Source organism: Schistocerca piceifrons, chromosome 2 (assembly GCF_021461385.2).
Source record: "Schistocerca piceifrons isolate TAMUIC-IGC-003096 chromosome 2, iqSchPice1.1, whole genome shotgun sequence".
Taxonomy (NCBI): domain Eukaryota; kingdom Metazoa; phylum Arthropoda; class Insecta; order Orthoptera; family Acrididae; genus Schistocerca; species Schistocerca piceifrons.
In genome coordinates, this window is record NC_060139.1 from 828,880,067 (window position 1) to 828,905,311 (window position 25,245).

Here is a 25,245-nt window from a genome sequence, read left to right on the forward strand (position 1 = left end):
GCCAGGTGGAAATGGCATGGCAAGCCGTTCCACAGGACTACATCCAGCATCTCTACGATCGTCTCCATGGGAGAATAGCAGCCTGCATTGCTTCGAAAGGTGGATATACACTGTACTAGTGCCGACATTGTGCATGCTCTGTTGCCTGTGTCTATGTGCCTGTGGTTCTGTCAGTGTGATCATGTGATGTATCTGACCCCAGGAATGTGTCAATAAAGTTTCCCCTTCCTGGGACAATGAATTCACGGTGTTCTTATTTCAATTTCCAGGAGTGTAGTAACCCTTTTTACTCAGTACGAGGTCGGGGTTGCTAAGAGGAATTTTTGCCTATTGTACGTTGTGCTTTGACGACACGACTGACATGGCGCGTCGTTTCCTGTTGCAGTCTGAGCAGCTGGCGGCCGCCGTGAGGGAGCGGAGCTGCAGCTCGACCACAGCGACGCGCAGACACCGGCTCGCCAGCGGCCTCACCTGGCTCTCCGCGGACGGCATCTCGCTCTCCGCTGATTCCCTCCAGGTTCGTTTCGTGGCCAAAGCCGCGCCCAACTAACACCGGCGTGAATTTTCCTAGGTCGTTGTGTTTTTTGCGTCCATTCCACCTCGGTCAGCGGAAGTAAACTCCAGTCAGAATACACTAGGGGCCATTACAGAGGTAATCGCCTCGAAAATATCACGCTGCGTGGTGACGGTGTTACAACTTCTCTATATATTCAGCCTTCAGTGCGACACTTTTTGGCAACAATGGATAGCGTGGCACAGAGCTTGGTTCTAGGAGTCTCCATTTTGGCTGTCCAGCAAACGTTCCACGTCGAAACTTACATGGTTCTCAATCGGTATCTACCACGCAATGGTTTCCTCATTCGAGGAAAGGCGAAGACTTAACTGGGTGTCATGGTAATACGGGCTGCGGGACAAAATTTGATAAAACATATGAGTGGCAACATATGTGAGTGTATCGCGTGGCGAATGAACTGAAGCGAAAACACGCCTGTTGACAGCTTCCCGCGATGCTTCATCTGCACAGCCCCTTTTTACGTCGTCAGATTTCGGTAATGTGCTCCTGTAAGGCGTAGTCCCTTACGAGCCTAATCTGTCAGTACCACACCATGCCAATCCCAGAAAACGCTTAGCGTCACCTTGCCTGATGCTGGGTGGCTCCTCGCTTATTTCAGGAGATGAATCCACATGTTTTCACTGCTTGCTCTGGTCCGTTGTCTCGGGAGCATACACCACTGGCCATTAAAATTGCTACACCAAGAAGAAATGCAGATGATAAACGGGTATTCAGTGGACAAATATATTATACTAGAACTGACACGTGATTACATTTTCACGCAATTTGGATACATAGATCCTGAGAAATCAGTACCCAGAACAACCACCTCTGTCCGTAATAACGGCCTACATATGCCTGGGCATTGAGTCAAACAGAGCTTGGATGGCGTGTACAGGTACAGCTGCCCATGCAGCTTCAACACGATACCACAGTTCATCAAGAGTAGTGACTGGCGTATTGTGACGAGCCGGTTTCTCGGCCACCAGTGACCAGACGTTTCCAGTTGCTGAGATATCTGGAGAATATGGTGGCCAGGGCAGCAGTCGAACATTTTATGTATCCAGAAAGGCCCGTACAGGACCTGCAACATGTGGTCGTGCATTATCCTGGTGAAATGTAGGGTTTCGCAAGGATCGAATGACGGGTAGAGCCACGGGTCGTAACACATCTGAAATGTAACGGCCACTGTTCAAACTGCCGTCAATGCGAACAAGAGGTGACGGAGACGTGTAACCAATGGCACCCCATACCATCACGCCAGGCGATACGCCAGTATAGCGATGACAAATTCACGCTTCCAATGTGCGTTCACCGCGATGTCGCCAAACACGGATGCGACCATCATGATGCTGTAAACAGAACCTGGATTCGTCCGAAAAATGAGGGTTTTGCCATTCGTGGACCCAGGTTCGTCGTTGAGTACACCATCGCAGGCGCTCCTGTCTGTGATGCAGCGTCAAGGGTAACCACAGCCATGGTCTCCGAGCTGATAGTCCATGATGCTGCAAACGTCGTCGAACTGTTCGTGCAGATCGTTGTTGTCTTGTCCCCATCTGTTGACTCAGAGATCGAGACGTGGCTGCACGATCCGTTAAGCCATGCGGAGATGCCATGCTAGTCACACGAGGCCGTTGGTATCCAGCATGGCTTTCCGTATTACCCTCCTGAACCCACCGATTCCATATTCTACTAACAGTCATTGGATCACGACCAACGCGAGAAGCAATGTCGCGGCACGATAAACCGCAATCGCAATAGGCTACAATCCGACCTTTATCAAAGTCGGAAACGTGATGGTACGCATTTCTCCTCCTTACACGAGGCATCACAACAACGTTTCACCAGACAACGCCGGTCAACTGCTGTTTGTGTATGAGAAATCGGTTGGAAACTTTCCTCATGTCAACACGTTGTAGGTGTCGCCACCTTGTGTGAATGCTCTGGAAAGCAAATCATTTGCATATCACAGCATCTTCTTCCTGTCGGTTAAATTTCGCGTCTGTAGCACGTCATCTTCGTGGTGTAGCAATTTTAATGGCCAGTAGTGTAGTTATAAACCGAGCACTCGCTCATGCAGATCAGGCGGCTAAAGAAAATTTCCGCTGCTGCCTCAGCTTCTTGGGTTTTTAAAGGGGTGTGAGTAGTCGCGGAAATAAGCGGGCGGCGACTGCTGTAATCTGTCATGTCCTAAGTGTCGTGCCAGATGTCTGAAACTGATCCACGACTTATTTTCACTTTTTTTTTATTCTCGCCGCACTTCGACCACCTTTCCCAGGATATTCCCAATTCTTCTCTTAGAACTGAGCTCCACTTCTTGTTTTGTCATTCATACTTGATTAACCATACTAAGAGTGTGTGCGTCACTTAGCTACTATGTCGTATGATGAGGACGGATTATTGCAGCGTTTCCCCTTTCAAACTCAAAAAATCGGATGATCGCGAGATACACGCCTTTATCAACGAGCTACGCCATTTTGTTGTGGCTTTTCTAGCAGCGTGCTGTTGCGCTTTTCGCGCTCGGACTCCATTGTGTACCTGGACAGCAAGCATGGACCTGCAAAATAACAGAGAATTAATTACGTGACTTTATTTTTCCGAGGTTCTTGCTGCGTTGTGCTACAGTGAGGACTGTTTCCGTTGTTATCAGGACGAGTGCCCGGAAGGACGGCAGGACCTCCGGGAGCTACCGGCGCTGCTCACCAGCAAGGTGCTCGAGCTCAAGCGCGGCCTCAGCTTCCTCTGCGGAACAGACAGATCGGGTGAGTACTAGAACCGTTCATGTTTTTAAAAATATTGCGAATCCGATACATCGATATTTAAAAAGATGTCACTATCAGGTACGGTACCGATATAGGGAGAAAAAGTATCGATATACTGGCGGAAAAAATATCGACATACCGGTCCATAAAAATATCGGCTTCACATTGTAAATAAACTGCCGGTTTTAGAGCTGTCTGTTGAAGCCTGTGGTGCATAGCGCCCACTACAGTGGACAGCTGTTAATTGTCGTTTCTCTGGCATTTTCAATCAGTCCTGAGGCTGCAAATGTACACAGTTCACTGCAGTGGCCACTCCCTACCGGTGTTGTGTCCTGCATACATTTTCAACCTCATGACTGATTGAAAGGCCGCGCGGGATTAGCCGAGCGCTCTAAGGCGCTGCAGTCATGGCGGCGGTTCGAGTCCTCCCTCGGGCATGGGTGTCTGTGTTTGTCCTTAGGATAATTTAGGTTAAGTAGTGTGTAAGCTTAGGGACTGATGACCCTAGCAGTTAAATCCCATAAGATTTCACACACATTTAAACATAAATTGATTGAAAATGCCAGAGAATTGACCATTAAAAGTTGTCCACTGCAGTGAAATTCATGCACCACAGGGTTAAGTGCTGATTTATTATTAGATATTCTGTGCATCAACAAACTAGTAGCCTGCTTATCCCCTTAGGAAAAGGAAAACTATGCACGTTCACGCTTGGCGATAACCACTTTGCTAACAATGGTAATTGCATGTATGTGCCACAATAAAAGGTGTCCGATACGTCCGTCGTACAGTTTCGTCACATATCGGATTTGTCCACAACACTTCTTGTCGACTTCTCTGTTTCTTCATTTCCGCCAACGCCGGCGACCTAGCAGCTGTAGTGTGAAAATTGCGTGCTGAAGCTAAACGTTGCATTTTCTGTTGGTAGCGCCAAGCGCCGATTATGTCAGCATTTCTCCTCACTCGTCTCCGCCCACCACAAAGACCAATCTTGTCATTTAGATTTTCGTTCATAGTTTTCAGCAACTGTTTTTGAAGAATGCCGATGTGAAGAAATAGCAGTGTACTTAATTATTTTTTAACGCAACAGATGTGCTATTGCTTCACATCGGAAATCTTGTTATTACATTCACATTGCCACCGGCTTCCCCCTCCCCCCCCCCCAGTGCAATCAGACTTCTTCTTTTGTGCCACATAGACTTGTTTCACATAGTCAAAGAGAAATAGTGGGCATGATGAAAGCTCAAAAAATGGTAAGACACAGAAACCAGTGAAAGAAATATTATGTTCTACTACAATTTCAAATATGTTCCGAAAATTTTGAAAAAAAAAATGTAAAATAAAAATATTGGCACTCGGTATTGTCACTTTGATATCGATATATCGATGTGTGGAAAAAATATCGATATACGGATACAGCACTTGTGAGTGCCCCCTGCAACTGCAGCCACGTCTCACAAATCAGTACGTAACGAGTCTACACTGTCATGTTCAAGGACATACGGCAAGGTCATTGTTCGTTCTAAAAGTAGAGCTACGTTAGTTTTCCAGAAGTAACTACAATCAATCGCCTTTTTTTTGTTGTTCGGTTTTTATGTTACCATGACCGCGTAAAACTAAACGTTAGCTAACTTCTTGCTTGTTGCTGCTGCCGACCTCTAGAACAGGCTAACTTATACACCGTGTACAACCCAGCATTCTACTGAATCAGTAAAAGTGAAGCGCTTCCTTTTGTTCACATCATAACATTTGCCAAATACACTCCTGGAAATGGAAAAAAGAACACATTGACACCGGTGTGTCAGACCCACCATACTTGCTCCGGACACTGCGAGAGGGCTGTACAAGCAATGATCACACGCACGGCACAGCGGACACACCAGGAACCGCGGTGTTGGCCGTCGAATGGCGCTAGCTGCGCAGCATTTGTGCACCGCCGCCGTCAGTGTCAGCCAGTTTCCCGTGGCATACGGAGCTCCATCGCAGTCTTTAACACTGGTAGCATGCCGCGACAGCGTGGACGTGAACCGTATGTGCAGTTGACGGACTTTGAGCGAGGGCGTATAGTGGGCATGCGGGAGGCCGGGTGGACGTACCGCCGAATTGCTCAACACGTGGGGCGTGAGGTCTCCACAGTACATCGATGTTGTCGCCAGTGGTCGGCGGAAGGTGCACGTGCCCGTCGACCTGGGACCGGACCGCAGCGACGCACGGATGCACGCCAAGACCGTAGGATCCTACGCAGTGCCGTAGGGGACCGCACCGCCACTTCCCAGCAAATTAGGGACACTGTTGCTCCTGGGGTATCGGCGAGGACCATTCGCAACCGTCTCCATGAAGCTGGGCTACGGTCCCGCACACCGTTAGGCCGTCTTCCGCTCACGCCCCAACATCGTGCAGCCCGCCTCCAGTGGTGTCGCGACAGGCGTGAATGGAGGGACGAATGGAGACGTGTCGTCTTCAGCGATGAGAGTCGCTTCTGCCTTGGTGCCAATGATGGTCGTATGCGTGTTTGGCGCCGTGCAGGTGAGCGCCACAATCAGGACTGCATACGACCGAGGCACACAGGGCCAACACCCGGCATCATGGTGTGGGGAGCGATCTCCTACACTGGCCGTACACCACTGGTGATCGTCGAGGGGACACTGAATAGTGCACGGTACATCCAAACCGTCATCGAACCCATCGTTCTACCATTCCTAGACCGGCAAGGGAACTTGCTGTTCCAACAGGACAATGCACGTCCGCATGTATCCCGTGCCACCCAACGTGCTCTAGAAGGTGTAAGTCAACTACCCTGGCCAGCAAGATCTCCGGATCTGTCCCCCATTGAGCATGTTTGGGACTGGATGAAGCGTCGTCTCACGCGGTCTGCACGTCCAGCACGAACGCTGGTCCAACTGAGGCGCCAGGTGGAAATGGCATGGCAAGCCGTTCCACAGGACTACATCCAGCATCTCTACGATCGTCTCCATGGGAGAATAGCAGCCTGCATTGCTGCGAAAGGTGGATATACACTGTACTAGTGCCGACATTGTGCATGCTCTGTTGCCTGTGTCTATGTGCCTGTGGTTCTGTCAGTGTGATCATGTGATGTATCTGACCCCAGTAATGTGTCAATAAAGTTTCCCCTTCCTGGGACAATGAATTCACGGTGTTCTTATTTCAATTTCCAGGAGTGTAATTAACACATATGACCAGATTCCTCTCTTTGATACAGTAAAGCAAATACCTTCACCCAGTTACGCCTTCTCTTCTCGTTTCTCGGTCAGCCACTTGCTATCACGCTTCTCTATCCTTCCCACCCTTTCCCAACCATCCATTGCTGCTAGTGACCTCAGTTTAAAACTACCTGATTGTAGGCCGTCTTTATTCTCTTACCTTTTGTGAACTAATACGAGTATAAGCTCTGTTTTTTTTCCTACTCTAGTTACTACTGATTTTCACTATTTATGTCAGAGTTACTTCTAAGTGTCGTATCCCATATTAAATGGAACCCTTCTTACAATACCTGTGTCGTTACGTGAACGTAATTTAGAATATTTAGAATGTCTGATAAGAACCAAAAGAGGGCCTGATTGTCCTGATCTCGCCAGGATAAATAAATCAATAAATAAATATAATAAAATTAAAAAATAGTATTCCTTTTTATGTCCATCTGCATTACCCCTTTAACGTATTTAATTTGTTTTAGTATAAGGCTATCACAGAATACAAACTGAAGACTGAGCTCAATATACAGTGTTGTGTAAACGGTACTTCTCATATTACTCTTTTGTGACATAAAGATTACCAATTACTTTCTTGTCTAGCATATGGAAATGTTGATGCAGGTTCCGCAATTGTATTGTTGATTTTGATTAAAATGCCAGCACCAGTTGGATCTTCCTTTTTATTTAAAAAAAAAGGTTCAAAGAACGTACTTAAACTGGAACAAAAAATGTGAAAGAGAAATCCACCTTCGCTCTCACGTAATTTCAGGACACCGTGTCACTAACATTGTCAACAACCTCACAACGTTGCACAAAATAGAGAAAGTTACAGATATGGACTACTTGGAAGACACTGAAATTTACTACCATATGAATCACAACAAGAACGATATTCTTAACGAACAAAAAATCCTAAATAACATAGTTTTCCTGGATGTCTTTCATAATGTGTTTGATGTTTTACAACGTAATTAATTTAGGACTGTCACATTTCGTTACATAGTATGGTAAGTCCTCTTACTGTAAATAACGTCTGTTATGTTCAGTTCTCGGGCTGCATAGCGCTTGTTTGTCGTTTTTCTGCTTCCACTTGTTTGCCATCGCTGGTTTTCCATATCGACTCTGTTCGTACTGGGGTTCTGAGCGTCATCTGCTTTCTTTCTCTTTTCGAAATAATACTTCTTACACGTCTTTTTCTTACATATCAGTTTCCGTCTTTTAAATGTAATATTGTTCTTTATTAATTGGCGACTCCATGTTGTCTTGTGCACTACGACCAGGTAACAGGTATACTTGAAAAAAGAGACAGCATTGGTCGTATATTTTTTACTATTGCAAAATCGATTTTCTGTCACTGAATGACCATCTTCAGTGCTAGAAGTTAAAAATTTTTTCACATTACGATCAGAGAGTACAACATAGAAAATCACAATTACATCTGCATATGAACATAACACTTGTTAGAAACAAACCTATATTGTATAACTTAAATTGGGATGCACTGTTGTCACTAAACTTACGGCAATCACATAGACTGAGGTCGCTGTTTACCTGCAATTGTTCAGCAGACCTCGGTGTGACGGGGCTTGACACGCCCTCTATGTGACGTGTGTCACGTGAAGACATAGTGTTATTGGTTTTGCGAATTATTAACACTAAATAACTCTTGTACTTTTGTGAATGGTGTAGTAATTCAAATTTAAAATGTGCGTACAACACATAGCAGACGCAGGAGAATATCTAAAATACATTGGCATATTGTTTTTTATAAACTATAAAACATAAAATAGATCGATGATAAGTTGTTAGAGTGCAGAACATATACAAAGCAAAAGATAATGCCAAAGAATAATAAATGAACAACATAGAAAGAGGCGCAACACAGGTCTTTCTTAAAAAACGTAACACCCACCATCTGGCGTGGGAAGTCAAGAGTACAACGTTCGTAATTTATGTAACAAACGTTAGTACCAAGGAGTCAATATATAAAAAATAATAACGTTAATACCAAGGAGTCAAATATATAAAAAAATAATCACAGTACGAAACTGCCGTTACTTAATAATTAAAATGCCGTGCAAATGTAAGATACGAACAAGTAGTATACATCAATCATCGAGAAACCATCATGAGGAAGGACAAGTAATAGTGTCACTTATACCAAAATGTACATTGTACTTTAGAGAAATTAAACATAGACTATGCACGATATCCAGCACTTATTCAAATAGCAAAAGAATTGTTAACATACATTAAAAATAATTACGTAAAGTGATAACCGGTTTGCATTACTTTGTGTCAACGCCTACGAGATGTCGACTGTCGTAAAATTATGTTCAGTAGGCGTCCATAAGTTCTGTAAATTACAGAACAAAAAAGAAAGAAGCATCATTTAAAAAACCGAAATTAGTAATGTTATTAAAACAAACTGAAAACATGTGTGTCAATGTGTTGAGATAGTTGAAATAGCGGCCATTGTACGTGTTCTCGTAGCGACTATGACTGAGGCGTTGTATATAAGGAGGTCTGCTGAACAATTGCAGGTAAACAGCGACCTCAGTCTATGTGATTGCCGTAAGTTTAGTGACAACAGTGCATCCCAATTTAAGTTATACAATATAGGTTTGTTTCTAACAAGTGTTATGTTCATATGCAGATGTAATTGTGATTTTCTGTTGTACTCTCTGATCGTAATGTGAAAAAATTTTTAACTTCTAGCACTGAAGATGGTCACTCAGTGACAGAAAATCGATTTTGCAATAGTAAAAAATATACGACCAATGATGTCTCTTTTTTCAAGTATAATATTGTTCTGTTGTTTATTTTACTTTTAAAGCATTTTATCAACATTCGTTTCATAGTTTGCCTCTCACTGCTCACCTCCCTCATGGGCTGTCATTGAAGAATGGGAACGTATACCACAGGGTGACCTCCACAGACAAATATGGAGCATGCGACGTAGGTGTCAGGCAGTGATAAACGCTCACGGAGGGCGTACACGTTACTTAAGTTCTTGAAGTACAATGAAAAGCATCCAGGATGACGGGATGAATGATTGTTTCCACTTTGTTTTCGCCACCTGTCGGACATTTCAATTCTTTTGATGTAAACGACCGAGGATGTAATGATATTTTGTTGTCTAATTAATCTGGGAAAGATAAATATATAATTTGGTAACATGCGCATTCCTCAATTATTGTTCATTGGAGTACGGCAGACGCCTATGGTCATGTTCCCCTCATTGTTTTGAGCAGTGTCTATTTTTTTCAGCTATTGTTTTAGCTTACCTGACTTTCCTTTTCACTAGAGTTAGTCTCAGATCTTGATCATCTTGGGGATTTAATATTTTTAGGGTAGCATGTTTCCTTTCTCACCCAACACTTCGTTTTGATATCTTCAACTGTTCACGAAATAAAAGATGTGTTACGTCTGACGAAAGACTATACGAGTATGGAGGGTCATGTGGTCAGCACACCACTCTCCCAGTCGTTTTACAGACATTCCAGACCACTGAACCGCTACCACTCGGTCAAGTAGCTCCTCAATTTGCATCACGCGTCTAAGTCCACCCAGTACCAGTCCTCCCACAAAGGAAAAACCCTTGGCAATATTGGGAATCAAACCTGGGTCCTCTGCATGGTAGCCATCTATGTTGACTATTCAGCTACGCATGTGGACTAGTATATTTACACATACATTGGTTAACATGTTGTCACTTCTATATTGAATTTAACCTCTCGCCGTCCGTTTCTTCCTCCTGCTTCTCTCTGTCCATTTCCTCTTCCTCCCTATCTCTATTCATCTGTTTCTCCCCCCTCTCTTTACGTCTCCTCTTCCCATCTCTCCATCTCTATACCTCTCCTCCTCCTCCTTCTCACTCTATCCATGTCCCTTTCCCCATCTCTCTATCCACCAGCACCTCCTCGCTCTCTCTGTCCATTGTCCATCTCCTCCTCCCCTTCTCTCTCTGCCGCGCGGGATAGCCGTGCGGTCAGGGGCGCCTTGCCATGGTTTGTGGGGCTCACCCCTCCCCCCCCCCCCTCCGTCGGAGATTAGAGTCCTTAGAGTCCACCCTCGGGCGTATGTGCGTGTGTTGTCTTTACCGTAAGTTATTTTACGTTAGATTAAATGTTGTGTAAGCCTAGGGACGGATGACCTCAGCAGTTTGGTCCAATAGGAACTTACCACTATTACCCTCTCTCTCTAATCACCTCGTCGACCCCCTTTCTCTGTCCATATGTGTCACCCTATTTTAACCCCCACTCCAACCCCCAGCCCACTCCCACCCCAACGTAAGGTGGTTATCACCTCTTCAGTACTTGTTTCGAGGCAATAAATTTTATGTGTGCCACATTCAGTTGAAATGGATCTAGTGGTTTTGGAGGAGATATGGAACCTACATACAGACATTATCCATTTTTATGTTATGCAGTATGTTATTAAAAATTAAGAAATTTAAATTGATTTGTTAATATAATTTATGAAAATCATATGTTTAATAACTTTAAAAACACATCTCTTTCGCCTTTTTAGTCATTGTATTATTTTTCGACTTTATTATTTTTGAACCAGTTTGTCTGAAGAATGGTATGTGGGACTCTAACAGTCCTACAGCCGACCGGGGTGGCCAAGCGGTTCTAGGCGCTACAGTCTGGAACCGCGCGACCGCTACAGTCGTAGATTGGAATCCTGCCTCGGGCATGGATGTGTGTGATGTCCTTAGGTTAGTTAGGTTTAAGTAGTTCTAAGTTCTAGGGGACTGATGACCTCTGAAGTGAAGTCCCATAGTGCTCAGAGCCATTTGAACAGTCCTACACCCCGCCCACCTGGGCCGATAGCGACGAAATAACAATAAAGAAAAAAATAGTATTTCATTGTTTCCCATTAATTTCTATCCACAGAAACGTAATACTGGTTACAGGCGCCGACGCAGTCGAGGAGGCGCGGGCAGCGGTGCTTAGCCGGAGGAACGCGCGCCAGTCTCAGGTACAAGGCGCTGCGAGCAGCGGCTCCGACTCCGACGACGACGACGATGACGATGACGATGACGAAGGCGACGGAAGCGTGCAGCCGGCGCAGCCAGCGGTTGGCGGCGCCCCTGCCGCCTTCTACGAGACGGAGGTCCCTCCGGCGTCCAAGGCGGCCTGCTACCGCCACAAGAAGCTTTTGCGTGCGCGGCGCGTCTCGGACACGCACGTGGGCTATCGGAACACGGAGTCACCCTCAGCTGGCCACCAGAGGGACACGGACGACTCCGACAACTCCGCGAAAGAGGAAGACCGGAGGAGTGCGCCGAGAAGGAGCCCGCCTAGGTCGCGGTCCAGACTCGCCGACTCCGAGGGCGGCAGTCCGAGGGCAGGTCGCGTGTACGCGCTCGCCGAAAACGGAGCGGGACGATACTCGACGTGCGAAGAAGACACCGAGGAGAGCAAGCAGAGCGAGAAAGACGGCGGTCTACCTGAGCTGAGGCACAGAATCGCGCCTCCAGAGCAACAAGATGCATTTATGGAGGAGCAGGAAGAGGAGGAGGAGCAAGGAGACGAGGAAGAAGCGCCAACGAACGTTTTCGTCAAAACGACTCGGAAGATCTTTTCCCCAGTGCGACGCGACAGCAAAGGAAAGGCGTCGTCGGTCATCGGCTTTGTTGTCGGCGCCAGCGTCAACGGCGCCAGAGGCAATCGTGGCTCGCGACGGGAATCATTGGACTCTGGTGGCCGTGAGAAGAAGGAAGAGAGTGTAGGAGCACCGAATGGAGGTTCTGTGCCCGAATCGCCAGCGCGAGTGGCGCGCCACACCAGGTCTCAGTCAGCATCGCCGGCAGTGGTCCGCCGGCCATCCACGGCGTCCAAAGAAGGCAGCTCGAGTGCCGACACCAGCAGCTCAGGCACCACTTCGTGCGACAGCAAAGCTATCGTCAGTGGCACCGCTCCCACACCTCCGGAGCGACCGTCCGAGGATCGGGAGCCCGAAGAGAATCGCGATGATCCACAGGAGGAGGTTACTGAGACTGTAGTGAAACTCGGTAGAACTAAGGCAACAGAACTGGCGGTTGCAGATCATATTCCACCTCCAACTGGGCTGCCTCCAGTGTCACATTCTCCAATGTCTAGCAGGCGCGGTGGAAGCGACCAGCCGAGACCACTGGCGAAGGAGACTGCCCCGAGCATCCGCATGATGATCGCCAAGTACAACAAGAACCTAGAAGGTGCGTCACTGGAAACGTCGTGCACTGGAGGTAGCACGGGTAGTGCCGCCCCAAATGGAACGACGGCGACTGGAGGCTCACCTGTAGCCTGGCGGTCCCCTGCTACCGAACGGAGGGTCCGCCTCCAGATGGAGAAGTACCAAGAGGAGGTGCGACGGGCGCTCGAGAGCGGCGGTGTACCGAACACGAGCACCGGTCGCCACGTGCAGAAGTCCGCCAGTGTCGGCTTCATCCCAGCGTCGCCCGTCAGCAGGAGTGCCGGAGGAAGCCCCCGCAAACCGCCTTCTGGTGCAGCTGCGGCCGTCCAGACCAAGGGCATACTCAAGTCGTCCAGCGCCAGTGCCATTCAGGCGGACCTCTCGCAGAGCACTCGAGTCTCGCCGCAGGAAAAAGCGAACGAGAGCAGCGTTTTACCTCCGCCAGCACTGTTCGAGGACTCGTCGCCGAGGCCTGAGGGAGGTGCCGCCGTCCAGGCCGTGACACCGCAACCAGCGAGGGCAGCCTCCCATAGCGCGTCTGCTTCGCCACTGTCTCTGCTGAGACCGTCAGTATCGCCTGCTACGTCTAATCCTTCGTCACCGGAGTTGGCGCAAAGGCATGCCTTGTTAATTATCATACACTAACAAACTTTTGATTTAAATTTAGCAATATCGTCTTCTTCCTGTTCTCCTTCATGATGGTTTACTTAGTTAGGCATTTATTTCACTTGGGACGATTAGCGCTCTCTTGCATCTAACCAGGATCCTTAACGAAACCGATTACGGAAGAATAGAAGAGATAAAGAAACTTAGGTGAAACAATAAAAGCAAATGCTTTAGATAAAGAAATAAATTGGCAAGGACAAGGGAAATGGAAATGCTTTTCAATTAATAAACAACATGTATGACAGAACTCTTCATCCATGAATGCAAAACTCCCACACTACTACAATTCCATTTAGCCCATAATGACTTTATGCTCCAAAATGCCTTTAGTTAAATACAACTAAACAATTAGGTGAAATAGAAATTAAGGAAGAGAAAATAATCAGGAAGATACTGGAACCAAAATATGACAATATGATTTGGGAATTAAGAAGTAATAAAGAAGTTTATGACATATTAAAATAGATATTAGACACGATGAGGAAGAGGGGAGTTTTACAGTCATTAGTCTTCTGACTAGTTTGATCGGGCCCGCCACGAATTCCTCTCCTGTGCCAACCTTTTCATCTCAGAGTAGCACTTGCAGCCTACATTCTTGGTTATTTGCTGGATGTACCTCAATATCTCTCTTACTCTACAGTTTTTACTCTCCAGAGCTCTCTTCAGTACCACGGTAGTTATTCCCTGATGTCTTAACAGATGTTCTATAATCCTGTCCCTTCTTGACGGCGTTTTCCACATATTCCTGTCCCCTCCGACTCTGCAGAGGACCTCCTCATTCCTTACCTTATAAGTAAACCTAATTTTCAACATTCTTCTGTAGCACCACATCTCTTCGTTTCCAGTTTTCCTACAGTCTATGTCTCACTGTCATATTGTATTCTATGGACGCCTAAAATAGGCAAGATGGAAAAAAAACATAATTTTTAACTTTTTTTTACAGAAATCAATGATGTGGATCGAAGAAGTTAAAGCACACCTAGGGAAATGGAAATAAGAAAGGAAGAAATAGGATAAAGAGTAAAGTTCAGAGCAAAAGTAAAAACCTTCAAGGGCTTGCAGGAGAAAACAAAGAAAAAGATAGGTGGAATATAGACAGATGAAAAAAATAATGAAAAGCTACTGGAAAGAAAGAAAGGTGAAGAGAAACAAGACATAAGATATTTCATCTGGTCCTCAGAAGGCCAAACTAATAAAAAAATTACAATATCAATGATAATAATAATGGTAATGAAAATAAGTATGGTAATTGTAGGGAATTCAAAAAACTTATTCTTCTTCTTTTTCCTGGCCTTATCCTGTATCTTCGCGAAATCAGTTTTCGAAAATCATGTTGGGGTGGTTGGACATGGATAGCAGCTCCGTATTTATTTATTCGGTTGTAAGAAATGACCGGAAAACCACATCCATTCTGACCGGCATGCCGGCTCTCATCGTTAATCCGCCAAAAGATTCGATCCGGGGCCCCCGCGTCTCCTCCCGAATCCCGAAACCCGCGTGCTACAGCGCGCGGCTCATGATATTTCAGAATTATCAGTCATGTATCAATTGTGTCAAGTGTAATTTTCTGACAGCTTAAAACCGGGACTCGAATCTTGGACCTTAGCCTTTCGCGGTTAAGTGTCTTACCGACCGAGTTACCCAAGCACAAAGCACGACCTCTTCTCACAGCTCTACTTTCGCCAGTATCTCATCTCCTACTTTCTGAACTTCACAAAAGTCCACTTGCATACCTTGCTGCACCTGCTCTCCTTTCTTCCAGGACTGCTAGTCCCGTAAGGTATGCAGGAGTTTGGAAGGTAGGAGATGATTTACTGGCGGAAGCAGAGCTGTGAGGACGGGCCACGATTCGTGCTTGGATAGCTCGGTAGGTAAGACACTTAGTCGCGAAAGGCACAAGTCCCAGGTTCGAGTCCCAGTTCAGCAAACAGTTTTAATCTGACAGAGAGTTTCAAATTAGCGCACACTGTTGCAGAATGAAAATTCATATTAGATTTTGTAAAGTTATTTTTTCATTGCGATCCTGTCGAATGTGACTACACTAATATGAATGCATGGCAGCAGTGCAGAAGAAATAAATGTAGAGAAGAATTTTATCGACTCATAAAAGAGTGTGAAATAATAGAGTAAAGTTTCCAGATGATATTGAAGAAATGTAATAGGTAGGGATGAGAATAGTTTTGATAATATTGGCAGTATGACAGAAGTAGTGGATCGCTGGTGGACTGGAGGAAGACAGTTGGGATATGCCAAGAGGAAAGCTAAAAGGAAAAGATATGTTGTTGTTGTTGAGGTCTTCAGTCCTGAGACTGGTTTGATGCAGCTCTCCATGCTACTCTATCCTGTGCAAGCTTCTTCATCTCCCAATACGTACTGCAGCCTACATCCTTCTGAATCTGTTTAGTGTATTCATCTCTTGGTCTCCCTCTACGATTTTTACCCTCCACGCTGCCCTCCAATACTAAATTGGTGGTCCCTTGATGCCTCTGAACATGTCCTACCAACCGATCCCTTCTTCTTGTCAAGTAGTGCCACAAACTCATCTTCTCCCCAATTCTATTCAATATTTCCTCGTTAGTTACGTTATCTACACATCTAATCTTCAGCATTCTTCTGTAGCACCACATTTCAAAGGCTTCTATTCTCTTCTTGTCCAAACTATTTATCGTCCACGTTTCACTTCCATACATGGCTACACTCCAAACAAATACTTTCAGAAACGGCTTCCTGACATTTAAATCTATACTCGATATTAACAATTTCCTCTTCTTCAGAAACGCTTTTCTTGCCGTTGCCAGTCTACATTTTATATCCTCTCTACTTCGACCATCATCAGTTACTTTGCTCCCCAAATAGCAAAACTCCTTTACTACTTTAAGTGTCTCATTTCCTAATCTAATTCCCTCAGCATCGCCCGACTTAATTAGACTACATTCCATTATCCTCGTTTTGCTTTTGTTGATGTTCATCTTATATCCTCCCTTCAAGACACTGTCCATTCCGTTCAACTCCTCTTCCAAGTCCTTTGCTGTCTCTGACAGAATTACAATGTCATCGGCGAACCTCAAAGTTTTTATTTCTTCTCCATGGATTTTAATACCTACTTCGAATTTTTCTTTTGTTTCCTTTACTGCTTGCTCAATATACAGATTGAATAACACCGGGGAGAGGCTACAACCCTGTCTCACTCCCTTCCCGACCACTGCTTCCCTTTCATGTCCCACGACTCTTATAACTGCCATCTGGTTTCTGTACAAATTGTAAATAGCCTTTCGCTCCCTGTATTTTACCCCTGCCACCTTCAGAATTTGAAAGAGATTATTCCAGTCAACATTGTCAAAAGCTTTCTCCAAGTCTACAAATGCTAGAAACGTAGGTTTGCCTTTTCTTAATCTAGCTTCTATGATAAGTCGTTGGGTCAGTATTGCCTCACGTGTTCCCATATTTCTACGGAATTCCAACTGATCTTCCCCAAGGTCGGCTTCTACCAGATTTTCCATTCGTCTGTACAGAATTCGCGTTAGTATTTGGCAGCCGTGACTTATTAATCTGATAGTTCGGTAATTTTCGCATCTGTCAACGCCTGCTTTCTTTGGGATTGGAATTATTATATTCTTTTTGAAGTCTGAGGGTACTTCGACTGTCTCATACATTTTGCTCACCAGATGGTAGAGTTTTATCAGGACTGGCTCTCCCAAGGCCGTCAGTAGTTCTAATGGAATGTTGTCTACTCCCGGGGCCTTGTTTCGACTTAGGGCTTTCAGTGCTCTATCAAATTCTTTACGCAGTATCATATCTCCCATTTCATTTTCATCTACATCCTCTTCCATTTCATAATATTGTCCTCAAGAACATCGTCCTTGTGTAGTCCCTCTATATACTCCTTCCACCTTTCTGCTTTCCCTTCTTTGCTTAGAACTGGGTGTCCATCTGAGCCCTTGATATTCATACAAGTGGTTCTCTTTCCTCCAAAGCCCTTTCCTGTAGGCAGTATCTATCTTACCCCTAATGAGATAAGCCTCTACATCCTTACATTTGTCCTCTAGCCATCCCTGCTTAGCCATTTTGCACTTCCTGTCGATCTCATTTTTGAGACGTTTGTATTCCTTTTTGCCTGCTTCACTTACTGCATTTTTATATTTTCTCCTTTCATCAATTAAATTCAGTATGTCTTCTGTCACCCAAGGATTTCTACTAGCCCTCGTCTTTTTACCTACTTGATCCTCTGCTGCCTTCACCACTTCATCCCTCAAAGCTACCCATTCTTCTTCTACTGTATTTCTTTCCCCCATTCTTGTCAATTGTTCCTTTATGCTCTTCCTGAAACTCTGTACAACCTCTGGTTCTTTCAGTTTATCCAGATCCCATCTCCTTAAACTCCCACCTTTTTGCAGTTTCTTCAGTTTTAACCTACAGCTCATAACCAACAGATTGTGATCAGAGTCCACATTTGCCCCTGGAAATGTCGTACAATTTAAAACCTGGTTCCTAAATCTCTGCCTTACCATTATATAATCTACCTGAAACCTGTCAGTATCTCCAGGCTTCTTCCATGTATACAACCTCCTTTTATGATTCTTGAACCAAGTGTTAGCTATGATTAAGTTGTGCTCTGTGCAAAATTCTACCAGGCGGCTTCCTCTTTCATTTCTTAGCCCCAATCCATATTCACCTACTACGTTTCCTTCTCTCCCTTTTCCTACTACCGAATTCCAGTCACCCATAACTATTAAATTTTCATCTCCCTTCACTATCTGAATAATTTCTTTTATTTCATCATACATTTCTTCAATTTCTTCGTCATCTGCAGAGCTAGTTGGCATATAGACTTGTACTACTGTTGTAGGCGTGGGCTTCGTGTCTACCTTGGCCACAATAATGCGTACACTATGTTTTTGTAGTAGCTTACCCGAACTCCTATTTTTTTATTCATTATTAAACCTACTCCTGCGTTACCAATATTTGATTTTGTATTTATAACCCTGTATTCACCTGACCAAAAGTCTTGTTCCTCCTGCCACCGACCTTCGCTAATTCGCACTATTTCTAACTTTAACCTATCCATTTCCGTTTGTAAATTTTCTAACCTACCTGCCCGATTAAGGGATCTGACATTCCACGCTCCGATCCGTAGAACGCCAGTTTTCTTTCTCCTGATAACGACGTCCTCCTGAGTAGTCCCCGCCCGGAGATCCGAATGGGGGACTATTTTACCTCCGGAATATTTTACCCAAGAGGACGCCATTTTCATTTAACCATACAGTGAAGCTGCATGCCCTCGGGAATAATTACGGCCGTAGTTTCCCCTTGCTTTCAGCCGTTCGCAGTACCAGCACAGCGGGGCCGTTTTGGTTAATGCTACAAGCCAGATCAGTCAGTCATCCAGACTGTTGCCCCTGCAACTACTGAAAAGGCTGCTGCCCCTCTTCAGGAACCATACGTTTGTCTCACCTCTCAACAGATACCCCTCCGTTGTGGTTGCACCTACGGTACGGCTGTCTGTGTTGTTGAAAGATAATGGTAATAATAATAATAATAATAATCTCCTCTTGAATCCTGTCTGGTTTCAATAAGGCGGAGGTTACTGGATAGGTTATTCTAGAATAATATGTCTAAGATGAAGATGGAACAAGGTTTAGTGCTATAAATATATATAGCCAAGATGCTGCACACATATGATCTTTTATTGTAGTTAGGCATTTGAAATTCGAGGAGGAGTACTGAATAGAACAGTGACTGAGTAACTGGACTGAGTGACTGATGAGTAAAAGAGTGCGTATGAAAATCACATCCATTATCCGGTCGCAACCTGGAGTCTTACAGAGTATGTACTGTATGTGGTTCGTTGTACTACGTCGCAGTAGTAAAGATTCGGCCGCGCGGGATTAGCCGAGCGGTCTGAGGCGATGCAGTCATGGACTGTGCGGCTGATCCCGGCGGAGGTTCGAGTCCTCCCTCGGGCATGGGTGTTTGTGTTTGTTCTTAGCATAATTGAGGTAAAGTAGTGTGTAAGCTTAGGGACTGATGTCCTTAATAGTTAAGTCCCATAAGATTTCACACACATTTGAACATTTTTTTATAAGTAAAGATTCGGCACAACTAAAGAGTGGACTAGTTTTCGTTTTACTTTATGTAGAAGTACATTTCTTTATTTTTTGGCTTAATTTTTCAGGAGAAAGATTTCCTGCTTGCTGTGACAATCTAGGCTTTCCAGTTTGGATCTTTACACGAGATTATGTCGAGTTATTCTTTAGCTTTTGTCGCGGCTGGCTGGATATGGTCAAGGATTATAGAGGAAACTGAGTCACGAAAATGTACGCTGGTATGAAGTGACTTGATACTTGTTAGGAATTAATTTAAGACTCAGGTGTTACTCCATCGTGGGACACCATACCAATGTTCTAGGGCTAGCGCTTAGATAAACTGGATATCGCAAGCATTTAAATGATAGTTAGAAGCATGTAGTGCAGATAAAATATTATATATTATTGACACACGGTTGTAGATAAGTTATTTTACCCTGTAACTAACAAAATACTAAATGAAAGAATATTTATTTAGATAGTTAAACATAAGAAACCTTACTCTTTCTGCGGAGTATGGCCATAGTCTATTTAGCTATTTTCCAGATACAACAACAACAATTTTACACTGACTGACAAAAAAAAGTGAGACAGCCAAACAGGGCAGAGGAAACTAAATGTAACTTCACTGGTTGAGAGGGTGTGTGATGTTATTTCAGTGTTTGCAAAATCAGGTCAGTTTACAAACAACTTGGCAGTAGGAGCCCACTTATCACTATGACGTTGTCTCCACCTGGCCTGGATGATGATGATGATGATGATGATGATGATGATGATGGTGATAATGAAGAAGTCTCATACTCCTTCACAGAGCGTAGGGGAGGATGCGGGAGACCCGCACCGCTGTACTAGGCATACATGCATTTATTCAGTTGCCAACGGTGACCTAGAGCTGCTGTATAACCTCCTGATGCAAGCTGGCCCACAATTAGATATCATGGATACTGGATCTGGGACGGATTTAACGTCTGAACAGGTCCCACACATGTACATTCAAGGACAGATCTGAAGATATTGCTGGTCGTGGGAGTATCTCAGCGTCATGCAGACAGTTCAGAGACACGAGTATTATCCTGTTGAAAAATGGCCCCATGATACTGTAACATAAGAGGTAACACTTGAGAATGCAGGACGTTCGTGGCACACAGTTGTGCCAACAGATTTCCCTCAATCGCTACTAGGCACGCTCTGAAAACATATGCGAAGTCCGCCCACACCATCACGACAGGAGTAACACAGATGTGGTACTCCAAAACGATGGAAGAACGGAACCTCATCCCAGGTCGCCGCTATACTTGCCGAAGGTCGTCTTTCAGAGTAGTGCCAAACCACGATTCGTCGCTGAACACAATAAGATGCCACTCATCAGCAGTCCATGCTTCTCAGTCACGACACTACTCCAAATGCATGCGTTTATGTTGTGGTGTCTATGGCAGCGTTGTTGTTGTTGTTGTTGTGGTCCTCAGTCCTGAGACTGGTTTGATGCAGCTCTCCATGCTACTCTAACCTGTGCAAGCTTTTTCGTCTCCCAGCACCTACTGCAACCTACATCCTTCTGAATCTGCTTAGTGTATTCATCTCTTGGTCTCCCCCTACGATTTTTACCCTCCACGCTGCCCTCCAATACTAAATTGGTGATCCCTTGATACCTCTGAACATGTCCTACCAACCGATCCCTTCTTCTGGTCAAGTTGTGCCACAAACTTCTCTTCTCCCCAATCCTATTCAATACTTCCTCATTAGTTATGTGATCTACCCATCTAATCTTCAGCATTCTTCTGTAGCACCACATTTCGAAAGCTTCTATTCTCTTCTTGTCCAAACTATTTATCGTCCATGTTTCACTTCCATACATGGCTACACTCCATACGAATACTTTCAGAAATGGCTTCCTGACACTTAAATCAATACTGGATGTTAACAAATTTCTCTTCTTCAGAAACGCTTTCCTTGCCATTGCCAGCCTACATTTTATATCCTCTCTACTTCGACCATCATCAGTTTTTTGCTCCCCAAATAGCAAAACTCCTTTACTACTTTAAGTGCCTCATTTCCTAATCTAATTCCCTCAGCATCACCCGACTTAATTAGACTACATTCCATTATCCTCGTTTTGCTTTTGTTGATGTTCATCTTATATCCTCCTTTCAAGACACTGTCCATTCCATTCAACTGCTCTTTCAAGTCCTTTGCTGTCTCTGGCAGAATTACAATGTCATCGGCGAACCTCAAAGTTTTTATTTCTTCTCCATGAATTTTAATACCTACTCCGAATTTTTCTTTTGTTTCCTTTACTGCTTGCCCAATATACAGATTGAACAACATCGGGGAGAGGCTACAACCCTGTCTTACTCCCTTCCCAACCACTGCTTCCCTTTCACGTCCCTCGACTCTTATAACTGCCATCTGGTTTCAGTACAAATTGTAAATAGCTTTCCCCCCCTGTATTTTACCCCTGCCACCTTTAGAATTTGAAAGAGAGTATTCCAGTCAACATTGTCAAAAGCTTTCTCTAAGTCTACAAATGCTAGAAACGTAGGTTTGCCTTTCCTTAATCTTTCTTCTGAGATAAGTCGTAAGGTCAGTATTGCCTCACGTGTTCCAGTGTTTCTACGGAATCCAAACTGATCTTCCCCGAGGTTGGCTTCTACTAGTTTTTCCATTCGTCTGTACAGAATTCGTGTTAGTATTTTGCAGCTGTGACTTATTAAACTGATAGTTCGGTAATTTTCACATCTGTCAACACCTGCTTTCTTTGGGATTGGAATTATTATATTCTTCTTGAAGTCTGAGGGTATTTCGCCTGTTTCATACATCTTGCTCACCGGATGGTAGAGTTTTGTCAGGAATGGCTCTCCCAAGGCCGTCAGTAGTTCCAATGGAATGTTGTCTACTCCGGGGGCCTTGTTTCGACTCAGGTCTTTCAGTGCTCTGTCAAACTCTTCACGCAGTATCATATCTCCCATTTCATCTTCATCTACATCCTCTTCCATTTCCATAATATTGTCCTCAAGTACATCGCCCTTGTATAGACCCTCTATATACTCCTTCCACCTTTCTGCTTTCCCTTCTTTGCTTAGAACTGGGTTTCCATCTGAGCTCTTGATATTCATACAAGTCGTTCTCTTATCTCCAAAGGTCTCTTTAATTTTCCTGTAGGCAGTATCTATCTTACCCCTAGTGAGATAGGCCTCTACATCCTTACATTTGTCCTCTAGCCATCCCTGCTTAGTCATTTTGCACTTCCTGTCGATCTCATTTTTGAGACGTTTGTATTCCTTTTTGCCTGCTTCATTTACTGCATTTTTATATTTTCTCCTTTCATCAATTAAATTCAATATTTCTTCTGTTACCCAAGGATTTCTACTAGCCCTCGTCTTTTTACCTACTTGATCCTCCGCTGCCTTCGCTACTTCGTCCCTCAAAGCTACCCATTCTTCTTCTATTGTATTTCTTTCCCCCATTCCTGTCAATTGTTCCCTTATGCTTTCCCTGAAACTCTGTACAACCTCTGGTTCTTCCAGTTTATCCAGGTCCCATCTCCTTAAATTCCCACCTTTTTGCAGTTTCTTCAGTTTTAATCTACAGGTCATAACCAATAGATTGTGGTCAGAGTCCACATCTGCCCCTGGAAATGTCTTACAATTTAAAACCTGGTTCCTAAATCTCTGTCTTACCATTATATAATCTATCTGATACGTTTTAGTATCTCCAGGGTTCTTCCATGTATACAACCTTCTTTCATGATTCTTAAACCAAGTGTTAGCTATGATTAAGTTGTGCTCTGTGCAAAATTCTACCAGGCGGCTTCCTCTTTCATTTCTTAGCCCCAATCCATATTCACCTACTATGTTTCCTTCTCTCCCTTTCCCTACACTTGAATTCCAGTCACCCATGACTATTAAATTTTCGTCTCCCTTCACAATCTGAATAATTTCTTTTATTTCATCATACATTTCTTCAATTTCTTCGTCATCTGCAGAGCTAGTTGGCATATAAACTTGTACTACTGTAGTAGGTGTGGGCTTCGTATCTATCTTGGCCACAATAATGCGTTCACTATGCTGTTTGTAGTAGCTTACCCGCATTCCTATTTTCCTATTCATTATGAAACCTACTCCTGCATTACCCCTATTTGATTTTGTGTTTATAACCCTGTAGTCACCTGACCAGAAGTCTTGTTCCTCCTGCCACCGAACTTCACTAATTCCCACTATATCTAACTTCAACCTATCCATTTCCCTTTTTAAATTTTCTAACCTACCTGCCCGATTAAGGGATCTGACATTCCACGCTCCGATCCGTAGAACGCCAGTTTTCTTTCTCCTGATAACGACATCCTCTTGAGTAGTCCCCGCCCGGAGATCCGAATGGGGGACTATTTTACCTCCGGAATATTTTACCCAAGAGGACGCCATCATCATTTAATCATACAGTAAAGCTGCATGCCCTCGGGAAAAATTACGGCTGTAGTTTGCCCTTGCTTTCAGCCGTTCGCAGTACCAGCACAGCAAGGCCGTTTTGGTTATTGTTACAAGGCCAGATCAGTCAATCATCCAGACTGAAAAGGCTGCTGCCCCTCTTCAGGAACCACACGTTTGTCTGGCCTCTCAACAGATACCCCTCCGTTGTGGTTGCACCTACGGTAGGGCTATCTGTATCGCTGAGGCACGCAAGCCTCCCCACCAACGGCAAGTCCATGGTTCATGGGGGGATGGCAGCGTGGGACGGCAATTTCCTAGCGCGGCTGCTACTAGTCTCCGACTAATGGTGCGGGATGACGCAGAACGTTTCAGGGAGTCCATTACCTGTTATCGGATGACAGGCACAGACGTGGTCACGATGTGCCTGGTGCACCATACGGCAGTCAGAAGTGGTCGAGCAGAACCTTGACGACGGGTGCCCTTGCTCTCTCGTTCGCACGGAGTCCAACAATGGATCACTGCCACATTCGAATACCCCACAAATCTGGATACCGCACGATTTGACCATCCGACCAAATGGGGACCACAGTGATGCCTCTTATAAACGCTGTCAGATGCTGATAACGCTATCTTACTCAAGCACTTGGGATCTGGGTGTCCTTCAAAGTGATCAATCAACAGTTGATGCTATTCACGACCCTTATGTACCCTATCAAGCGTGGTAGAATAATGCACTCTGGTGGCCCTTCTACCTCTCACAGAGAATTCCAGCTGGAATCATTTATTTACATGTATGTCAAAAATTTATACACGTACGAACATGTACATAGACATCGGACTATGTATTCTGAGTGATTCACTTTTTTGTCAGGCAGTGTAACCAGTGAGTTGACTCCCTGGATAACCATGCCTGTTGAAGTGTCACTTCCGGAACGGGGAAGTGCGCCGGCCCTGTATCGAATCCACTGGACAAATTAACGATGAAGGTTGGTGTGCCGGGCAGATTAGATGTGGTTTTTTACCGTCTTCCACATCCCACACCGAGTGAGATGGCACAGTGGTTAGCACACTGGACTCGCATTCGGGAGCACGACGGTTCAAATCTACGTTCAGTCATCCTGATTTAGGCTTTCCGTTATTTCCATATATCGCTTCAGGCAAATGCCGGGGTAGTTCCTTTGAAATGGCACGGCCAATTTCCTTCCCCATTCTTCCCTAATCCGATGGCACCAATGACCTCGCTATTTGGTCCCCTCCTCCAAATCAGCCAACCAACCAATCAAGTACATCCCACTAGGTGAATACCGGGCTGGGAGCCCCGCCTCTGTTACAGGCTTTGCATGCAAACGTTTAGAAAACTTT

At 44.8% G+C, this 25,245-nt stretch overlaps 1 protein-coding gene across 1 annotated transcript in view; it reads left to right on the forward strand.

The window, feature by feature from the left end:
* LOC124775905 overlaps positions 1 to 25,245 on the forward strand; it is a 476,308-nt gene that overhangs the window by 444,375 nt on the left and 6,688 nt on the right. Inside the window, exons 14-16 of the mRNA XM_047250740.1 lie at positions 386 to 517; positions 3,204 to 3,315; positions 11,449 to 13,327. Of these exons, the coding sequence (XP_047106696.1) occupies positions 386 to 517; positions 3,204 to 3,315; positions 11,449 to 13,327 (2,123 nt within the window). The remainder of the gene's footprint in view (positions 1 to 385; positions 518 to 3,203; positions 3,316 to 11,448; positions 13,328 to 25,245) is intronic.